The following is a 10,428-nucleotide window of genomic DNA, read 5'->3' as shown; positions in this document are numbered from 1 at the left end:
CGGGCTGAAGAAGAGATTTCCCGAGGATTCTCCTTTTCCTCGCCCGTGTCTCCGAAAGAATTAAAAATGGCCGAGAATGTCGTGGAACCGGGGCCGCCTTCAGCCAAGCGGCCTAAACTCTCATCTCCGGCCCTCTCGGCGTCCGCCAGCGATGGCACAGGTTAGTCTCTGAAGCCCTGGCCTTCCACCTCCTCCTCAGTCTTTTCTGCTCGCTGCACCTTTATTCGTCCATATTTTCTTCTCTCTTCCTAGTTCTCTGCCTCTTGATTGATTTTAAAGGTGTTTGAATGAGCTGATCGAAGGCGTCCAGTAGCCGAACCATTTTCTTTGCTTCCTAAACATTCGTTGCCACACTAGGTCATATCGATGTGTGTTCTGGAATTAGGGCTCTTGAGTGGTGCTGTAAAAATGGCCTTTATTGTCGTTATCATGCAGTTTAATTTTGGAAATGCTAGTGCATTTGAGTTGTAAGGGCTTTTTTTTTTTTTTTTTTTTTTCCACTTTTAGTTGTAATTTGTGGTTAAGTGAGGAATTATGAATTCTTTCTTCCTGATCGTTACTTGTCCTGTTTCTTCTACTTTCTACTACTCTTCATGAATTCCATTTTGCATAAGATTTTCTGTTGAGGATGAAGGTGTAAAAATTCTTGGTTTTACTTGTTTGTGTGTGTGAGATCCAGGATTTCAGGCTTGATGTGAAGTTAAACGTCAAACTTGAAATTTGGTATGAATTATTTTACTAACCATTCCTAGCTCCCTCCGCCCCCTTATTTGCTTTAAAAATCAATATGGAGCGCAGTTCATTTTATCTCTCTCATTTCTTTGGTGCCAGACCAAAATGTCTGAAATTCTGGGGTTTTAGGTTGGAAGAGAGCAGAGGCATTTTCTTTGCAATTTGTAGTTACTTTCTCTCTGGGAAGAGTTGGGGGGTTAACTGATTCTATGGAGTTATATACTTGGAAATCAAGACTAGATATTGAAAGAGTCCCAATCAAGAACTGCCCACATAAACTGATCATAGAAGAATTTAAAATGTGTGTTAAGTTTTGTATTTGTGGGTTTTGTCTTTTTACATTTTAAACAATGTATGGGGATCCAGATTGCAGTTTAAAAAAACTTCAAATTTTTTACTTCACTCAGTTGTGGACCAGCCTTTTGTCAAGAGAAATGAGACTTGTATCATTCCCTTCTCAGAGTGAGTTTGGTGCTATCCTGATGGGCACCGACCTTCTCTTTGGCTTGTCATAGTTGTTTGAGGTGCCAGGATAATGAAGACGAAGAATGGCTGGCCATCTGACAGTCTACAAGATGTTCCCCTTTACTACGGAGCATCTCTTTAACACCCTGAGAAAACAGGCTCGACGTCATCCCTCCATCTGCCAGTGATAGTGCATAATGGAGTTAAATGTACCCTCTGAGTTTGTAGAGAACTTATAAGCGCGGTTCTAAGTAGGTTTCCTTTCAGTGGGTGAAAAGGTAAGGATATGGCAAAATGCTGTGGATTTTTTGCTTTTATAAGATGTATCCTGAGTTTAAGATAACCTGCAAAGATTGAGGATTTTTGCAGAGTTCCTCTGCTTCAGGCTTGTAACATTGACAGTACATGAACTTTGATCTGTCCTCATTCCTTGAAGTTTCTGTAGTCTTCAGGGATTATTTTTTTTAACCTGTTTTTTCCCTCAGAATTCCTACACGTATTGAGTATCGTATTCCTTTGCGCTTATTAAAATGTCGCTCGGGACGACTTTCACCTTAACTTTAGACTCATTTTCCACCTGTAGATTTGTGTGTTGTTTCTTTAGTTTTTGTGTACTGTGGTAGTTTTTGCTGATTAGTTTTTGTGTAATATGGTAATAGATTTGAGTTAGCCAGTGACTGGGGATATTGTAAAGAAAACTTTTTACCTGTACTATTTTGCCAATTCCTCATTTAAGCAGTTTAGTCTTGGGAGTACTGCAAGGCCTGAAAGGAGACTGCTCTGTTGTTCAGATACTTCTGTTCAGGTTGATCTGTGCACTTGGTAACTTTAACTTACTTTGGTAGTGTTTCACCTGACTTATACACAGAAACTGTTTTGCTACTTTAAATACCTGTGAATAATTGTAAGAGTACTAAATGTATCAAGTAGGTTTTTATATAAAAAAAAAATTTCCTCAACATTGAGATTTAACTCAGTCTTAGTATTAAGAGTTTATCTTAATTACTTTACTCTAAATTTTGTAGTGAAGATTGATTTTTGTACCCCTGCCCCGCCCCACTTAAGATTCTAATCCAGGAATTGTTTGGTATCTAATTTTTAATCCTAACCAGTCTGGATTTTTTGATTGGGGCTGGAGGAAGGATATACTGTCCCCCTGTGAACTTCACATTGGGCACCATTGTATTTCTATCGATTGATTGTTTTACATCCAGCACGGTGTAGTTTTAAGTTTGCAGATAACTTTAATAGAAACATTTCACTCTTTAAAACTTTACATTTTAAACTTGTAACTTCTGAATTTTTAGAGTTGCCACCCTAGGTAGTTTATAAATGTGAATGTAAATTATGCCTCAGTACTTACTGATTGATTTTATCTAGAACTGTTCAAAATGATCCCCGAATTCTAGACTCCAGAAACTTTTTTTAAATGGTTGAGGCTTGCAGTTTTAATAGTGTACGTGTACCTGCCAAGAGTGTTTGCATGTGCCAGTTTTATAGGGAAGAAAGTTGGAACACAATTGGGTTGACATGCTAAAGCATTACAAAACAGAATTAGTGCTTTAATCTCCAAATTTGAACTTCTAAGGTTATCCACTGATGCAGAATGAAAATGACTTATTTAATTCTCAGAGATTCTTCTAAAAGATTTTCCAGGTTGATTGTAGTAGCTTGAATTAAGTTCAAGTTTTACATGTCAAAATGAGGAGAAAGAGAACTACAGCTTTTGCATCTTTATGGTCTTGTCTCAATATTCGCACATGATCCATTGAAATTTTTACGTAACTTGGTATGGTTAGATCAGAATTATTTGAGAAATCAAATGACTTTCTGTCCTACCACATCTGTTACCGCCCTACATCATAAAAGCATTTGTAAAAAAAATTGTTTTGGTAAAATTATTGACCAGAATAGTTAATATGTAAGTCCTACAAATATTTCTTGAACCTGTTTTGGTAATACCTTGAGTGGCGGGAAAGATGGGGATGATGCGTTGCCTTCATTGCTCACTGGACGTGTTCTAGCACTGCTTTGTGTACATTGGATGCTGTATGGCCAGAGTCGGGAAAGAGGCATGACAGCATGATCTGGTGTGTTTAGTAGGCTCTTTCTGGTCTTGATACAGTTTTGTGGCTCTGCGTGTACTCTGTGTCAGAATTAGCTTGGATTTTATGCCCATTTTCATTTTGAAGGCAAAGGACAGCTATAGCTGCATTTGAACACTAGATTATGGTACGTAATGGATTTTTTGTGTGTGTGGCAAGGATTTTTTAAATGTCTGTTTTTTTCTCAGGACACCCTTGTGTCTTAGTGGTTTATCATCAAAGAAAATATTTTTGATTGGAGACTCTCCTTTCTAGCTCTTACACCGGTGATACTATGTTTTAATTTTATTTTGGGGGCATGAAGGTTTGCTTGAGAGTTCTGCTTCTGACGTTTTTGAGTTATGGCTGTTCAGTCCAGCAAAGTATTGCTGACCTTGTGTTAAGTTAAATTTCAAAACATTTTAAGTGCCTTAAACTCTGGCAATTGCTTATTCTTAAGACTTTGTAAGTTCATTTATAAGGCTCCCAGAAAGTTGTCTGTGGTTGATAGTAAGATAAGATGACGTTAAGTTGTAAATCTTGTGTGTGTTACAGTAGGGTTCCCTTTTTCAGCTAGAGTTCACATTATTTTGTGGAGGTAAGAAATGCATTGCCATGTCCAGCGATTGGATGAAGGGGAGGGAGGAAAGGGTTTCTGCCTTGGTTGCCTTTTGGCATTGTTTTCTGTTTTACTTTGCTTTTGAACCTTCTCCTTAGTCTGTTCTGTAAAACGGAGGGGAATTAAAACAAAAAGTTGAATATTAGTGCATAGTGGGTTTGTAAGAACAGTAAGCGGTAAATAGGAAAGAGAGTAGGAAGAATGTTGCAGATACAAGTGGGAGTGTAAAAAGCTTCTTCCTGGTATATTTACAAAAACAATTCAAGAGTTATTCTGCCAGTTCTTACACCCAAGAATTAATGGAAAAATAAGACATCTTGTTTGGTGTGATTTAAATTTTAAGGTTTCCTCCTTTGAGAATTTCTGAAGTTGATATTTTTTCCCCCCCGTATGGCAAGGCATTAAGAGAAATTAATGGGCAAGCTGAAACTTAAATTATGCCACGTGTAAAATATTTAAAACATTGGCTATTGCAGATGATTTTTTTTTAATTAGATGGATAGTAGTTTTCTTCTAAAATTTTAATGGGAAAATTTTTTATTACTGCTCAGTTCTTGAAAAAGATTTAAGAGAATAAATATTGAGCTTTTAAGGCCTATTCTGAACAATTTGGATATCATTTGTTTTTGAATGTACATTTTTTAAAATAAATGCCCCCAACGTCAATTAGGAGTAATTTAGTTGAGAATGTAAATTTTGACTAATAGGGAAAAAAGTGAAATGTACACTACTGGGAAAGTGAGTGGCTGAGAGAATGGGTTTTAGAGTCTAACTAGCGGAGTTCAAATCCCAGGCCTGCCTTTATTAACTGTGTGCCTTAGGCCAGTTACTTAATCTTTCTGTCTCAGCTTCCTCACCTGTAGTGCCCAATGTGTAGGATTGTGGTGAGGAGTAAATGAGAGTTCTCTTTATTAAATGCTTAGAGTAGAGACTTCCCTGGTGGGCCACTGGCTAAGACTCTGTGGTCCCAATGCAGGCAGCCTGGGTTCGATCCCTGGTTGGGGAACTAGATCCTACATGCTGCAGCTGAGACCAGGCACAGCCAAATAACTAAATGAAATAAATAAATATTAAAAACGCTTAGGGTGGTGCTTGCTGTAATATAGCATGAGCTTATTAAGTGTTAAGTGTTTTTAACCTTACTGCTAAATATACCCCACAAAAGCAGTTCTAGGTATGTTTTTTAATGGATATACAGATAGGTTGGCTAAAGATAATGAGAGAGTAGTCTTAAAAGTAAGGCTTATGGTGCAGAGTTAGCCTATACATCATCTACTCAAATGTGAAGTTTTTTGAGAATATAATATGGCAGCAGAGATTTAAGAGTATATATGTGTGTGTGTGTGTGTGTGTGTGTGTGTGTGTGTGTGTGTGTGTGTGTGTGTGTGTGTGTGTGTGTGTGTGTATACACACACACACATACACTGTCACATATTGAAGGCAGTTAAGAAAGATTGTTCTTACTGGAAATGCTCAAGGTAAGAATGTCTTTTTTTCTAAAGAATCGTGTGGTTGAGCATTTTTTATTTATCTGGATTTTAAAACTTTCTTAAAGGAGGAGGAAGAAAAGTAGAAGGAGCAGGGTACAGCTTTTCAGTATTTTTGGCCACACCCAATAAGAACTACAGTTTATATGGAGAACCAGAGACCCTGTCTCAGCAAGTGAACAAACAGTACTTATCCTGCTTATTTCTTGTGATCTACTCTGATATTTTCTGTTGCATTTTATTTTTTTAAAAAGTGGTGGTTGTGATCCACTACATTGATTTCATGACCCACCATGGCTTGTGGCTCATGACTAGTATTTGAAAAATACTAGTTTAAAAGAGTTGACAGTCTGCCAGTTAGTTGTCCTGTGTTGGACCAACATTTTCTGTGTGCCAGGCATTTATCCTCAGAATGAGGAATATTGTGGTAATCCAGAAAGTCATGGACCCTTCCTTCCTGGGGTTTGCAGATAAGGGGAGGAGAACAACATTCAAGTCTGATGGGGCCAGTATTGTATTTGGGAAGTACAGTGTACAGTGGGAGAAATGGGGGTACCTAACCTGTAGCTACTATTGCTCTGGTGGCTGTCTTTGAAGAAACTGGAATCTGATCTTGGGATTTGAAGGATAGACAGGGCTGCTAAGAGTGAACCCAGGTTAAGGAGAAGAGTCTGGTCTGTCAGGGAATCTTTGCATGTCATCTAGTTGGGGGACAGCAAGAAATATAACTGCATAAGTTAGCAAGGGGTCAGTCATACAGGACTTACTGGCGTTACTGCTTACTAGAGTTTAGACTTTCCATTTTAGCTTTTTTAAATGTATAGACAGAATTGTACCTTAGAGTCTAAGGCTTAGATGATTGACAAATGAGGAATGGTTTGGAAAGGAAAAGGAGAAAATAGGGAGACCAGTGAGATAACTGTTTCAGAATTCCAGCTGTGATGAGAGTGGCCCGGATTAGTAGATGAAAAGAAGTGAGGTTTGAGGGGGCATGGGTGGTCAGCAGAGCTTGGTGATTAATTAAATGTCAGGATATTGCCAGAGAGGGAAATTCCCAGATTTCAGGCTTGGACAGCAGGATTGATGAGGATGTCATTTACTGAGACAGCAAGCATAGGAAGAGATGTGTGTGGGTATGGATGGGGGAGGGGTTTTGATGAGTTAAATTTTGCACATTTTGAAGTTGTGCAATTCTCCTGAATTGAGTAGTCACTATTTTCATTTGGAAAACTTTTCATTTCAGCTAACAAACATTGACTGCCTACCGAGTTATAAGTGCTCGCACATAAAGATGAAGCAAGGTGCAGTGTCTGGTTTCAAAGCCTTTAGAATCTGCTGGAATTGGTATACATATCTACACAGTTTTCCCATAAGTTATACTCTGATACAAGTTGTTAAAATGGGTTAGATGAAGGCAGAGGATAGGGATTATTTCTTTCTTGACATGTACAGCTGCTATATTTATTTATTTTTGGCCACACTGGGTCTCTGTTGCTGCAGGCAGGCTTTCTCTCGTTGCAGGGAACGGGGGCTTCTCTGTCGGTGCACGGGCTTCTCTTGTTGGGAAACACAAGCTCTAGGTGCACGGGCTCAGTAGTTGGCTACTTGCTGGCTCTAGGTTGAGTGGGCTTCAGCCGTTGTGGCTCACAGACTCAGTAATCATGGCATGTGGGCTTAGTTGCTCCGAGGCATGTGGAATATTCCTGGACCAGGGATCGAACTTATGTCCCCTGCACTGGCAGGTGGATTCTTATCCACTGTGCCACCAGGTAAGTCCAGGGATTATTTTTGACAGAATGGGTTTGAAGTATTAGGGGAAAAACTTCATAGAGGAAATGTATATTTGAATAAGGGTAGGAGAGCATGACCTACCTTTTTTTAGAAGTAGGGAAAGTTGGGAATTTCCTGGCGGTCCAGTGGTTAGGACTCCTGCACTTTCACTGCCAAGGGCCTGGGTTCAGTCTCTCAGCAGGGAACTAAGATCCTGCAAACCGCATGGGCCAGTTAAAAAAAAAAAACAAAAAACAAGAAGTAGGGAAAGTTGGAATGGTATTTCAGGTGGAACAAACATAAGTGGTTTATATGTGACCGGAACACAGACTATATGGTGGAATGTTTTCATAGGCGACAGATGGGAAAGGATGTTAGGGTCCTATTTTGAAAAAGACAGAAATGTGCTAAGGAATTTGACATTTATCTCACCATCAGGATAAACATTTTATGAGAATAGTGGCATGGTCAGGGGAAGAGTAGTTCCAGAAGCCTTGTACGGAATCGGTAACAGCGACAGAACCTAATGGCTGGAAGACCTAGGGTTTGTCATTTATCTCTTGGACATGCACATATCTTTTGTCTTTGAGGGTTTTGGTAAGTTGTAATTTTCAAAGTGAATTGTTTATTTTCTTAAGATCCAAGTTTTGTTACCAGTTGTTTGTCATACATGTAGAAAATACAGCTGATTAAAAAAAGTCATGCTCCTCTTTTTCTTTACAGATGTACAGTTTCTAGGAGGCTTTTTTTTTTTTTTCTTTTTTAAGAAAAGAGTATGATAGCTTCTCTAGGAGTCCCCTAGGCATTCCCTTGGAACAAACTCCAATTAGGCAAACAAATCCAGCCCTCAGAGCAAAGCTTCTCTTAAGATGTTACTATACTCAAAATCAAGAAATGATCAGTGGTAGTTATGTTAGCATGCTGTTGAGGCTTAATATAAACATGTAATTGAGTTGATTGGTAAAGTGGGTATTTATTGAAATGAAAATAATAGTGTCCTCATCTTTTTAATTTCACACCAAGAAATATCATAAATATGTTAGGGTTAAGAATAAAACTTCAGGTCAGTCACTTTGCAAAGTATAGGTACACCTTTTGATGTCATGGTTGCAAGACTGTTAAGAATGCATATTTTGAAAATTAATACGTGCTTTTGCCTGTTGGCTTTCGAAATTCAGCACCAGCCAACATGCATAGCTGTATGATCCTATAAAACTTAATATTGATTATCGTCTTTGATCAAACTTGTATCTTACGAAACAGATGTTTCGTAAAGTAGTAGAAGTCTTACCTGTCTCTCCAGCATGGATTTTTTTTTTATATATATATAATTTTTGGCTGTGCTGGGTCTTTGTTGCTGCAAAGGCTTTTCTCTAGTCGCAATGTGTGGGCTTCTCATTGCAGTGACTTTTATTGCAGAGTACAGGCTCTGGGGTGCACATGCATGGGCTTCCGTAGCTGTGGCTCTTGGGCTCTTAGGGCACGGGCTCGGTAGTTGCAGTGCATGGGCTTAGTTGTGGGATCTTCCCAGATCAGGGATTGAACCCATGTCTCCTGTTTTGGCAGGCAGGTTCTTTACCACTGAGCCACCACGGAACACCCACTGTGAATATTTCATTACATTTTTTAGTGTTCCTTTAAGCTCAGTATTGTAGTTTTGAGTGTCTGTGATCTTTTCCTTGACAGGTGGGTTTTTATGGTTAGATTAATTCTGCTTCATCTACAGAGTATTAAAATACTTACGAATTACAGTACTGAATAGAAGTTACCTATCATGAAGTTTACAAAATTGCCTCGATTTTAAAGGCCAACATTGTGCTTTTTTAAGCACCCAAAACAGCTGAGTTAATTTAAGAATAGAAGTGCCCCAAACCATTAAGGAGAGATCTTTGTGAGATTGATAGTTTCATATCTAGCCAAACCGTTTTCAGAATTATTAAAGTTCTGTAGATTTGACTTTCATCTCCAATCCCTGTTTTTTTAAAACCTCAGCTCTCTGCCCACCTCGTCACTCACCTGGCTCCCCTTCAGTTTGCTGTGGCTCAGTTCCTCTCCACTCTTAACTTGTCCCGTTCCTACTCGTCCTCTGGCCCCACCACAGGGATGAAAGAAAGGTTTTGAGATCTGGATTGTACATTAATTTAAAGGCACTTTTAATATCACCAGGGAAGTCCTTTAATATCACAGAGAAAGCTAGCTTAAAGGAGTGGATGGATAGATTCTGTCTTTTGAGCAGATACTTGCAAATTGACTAGTTTTAGAATAATTTGTACAGGTATTTCGCTTAATGTACACAGTTTAAGAGAACTGAGTTTTTATTTGAATTCAGCTTACCTGAAGTACAAAAAATAAGCCTGTTTATTCAGCAAATAAAGTTTGAACTTTCTAAATGGGGAAAAAAATTAGTAAGTGCAAGAGATTCTCTTATGCAGTAGAATTAGATTTTGAGCCAACGTTATTTCAGTTTTGCATCCTAGTTTGTAGTTTTAAACTTTTCTTTATACTCAGACAATCCACTGTTTGGGATTATATTGTTAGTAATCCTAATTTTGAAAGTTATACTTCAGTTATATATTTCACAGTAGTGAATGTCTGCCCAATTTCTCAGCTAAGTATTTATTGTACAAGAGATGATACAGTTAAATCTGCTGTGAGGACCACAGAAATAGAGAAGACACCAAGGGTAATCTACAGAATCAGAATGTAAGAATGAAAGGGTGTTTTGACTCAACACTAGTTTCCTACATGTTCAGTCCAAATTCATTTTTGTTTAAATTGTCACATTTCTTATCCACGGTCCATTGGCTGAACCTAATGTATTATGCTAAGCTTTTCAAACCAGGTTAAAATCTGTCCTGTTCGGCTCATTTTGTGCCACCATGTTTGGACTGAATGTATACTCAGGTGAAGAAACATTATTTTTTACCACATCGCCTGGCATTTGGGATCTTACTTCCCCAACCCAGGGTTGAAACAAGCCCGCTGCAATGGAAGCGATGGACCATGGACCTCCAAGGAAGTCCCGAAGAAGCATTTTACTCAAAGTTCTTTTGTATTTGAGCATCTGAGAACTGTATATGGAAACCTGTCAATAAACTATTTGATAGAAGCAGCCTGCTGTTGATGTTGATCGGTTGATACTTTGAAAAGTAAGCAGGAAACATCTTACAGGATAAGACGTTCAAGTTGTTCGTGATACTATTCTACAGTGTTTGTCATGGGATACTTTAAAGGTAATGGGATAAATTTCAGATTTATACATTTCTAATCA

The 10,428-nt window shown here is 38.5% G+C and overlaps 1 protein-coding gene across 1 annotated transcript in view; it reads left to right on the top strand.

Moving 5' to 3' along the window:
• The first annotated feature begins 66 nt into the window (after window positions 1-66).
• The window catches only part of EP300 (E1A binding protein p300), a 63,837-nt gene continuing 53,475 nt past the window's right edge, over window positions 67-10,428 (top strand). Inside the window, exon 1 of the mRNA XM_027540695.1 lies at window positions 67-160. Coding sequence (XP_027396496.1) covers window positions 67-160 — 94 coding nt within the window. The remainder of the gene's footprint in view (window positions 161-10,428) is intronic.

Source organism: Bos indicus x Bos taurus, chromosome 5 (genome assembly GCF_003369695.1).
Source record: "Bos indicus x Bos taurus breed Angus x Brahman F1 hybrid chromosome 5, Bos_hybrid_MaternalHap_v2.0, whole genome shotgun sequence".
In the NCBI taxonomy this organism is placed as follows: domain Eukaryota; kingdom Metazoa; phylum Chordata; class Mammalia; order Artiodactyla; family Bovidae; genus Bos; species Bos indicus x Bos taurus.
Note: the sequence above shows the minus strand (reverse complement) of the source record. Positions and strands in the feature narration are given on the sequence as shown.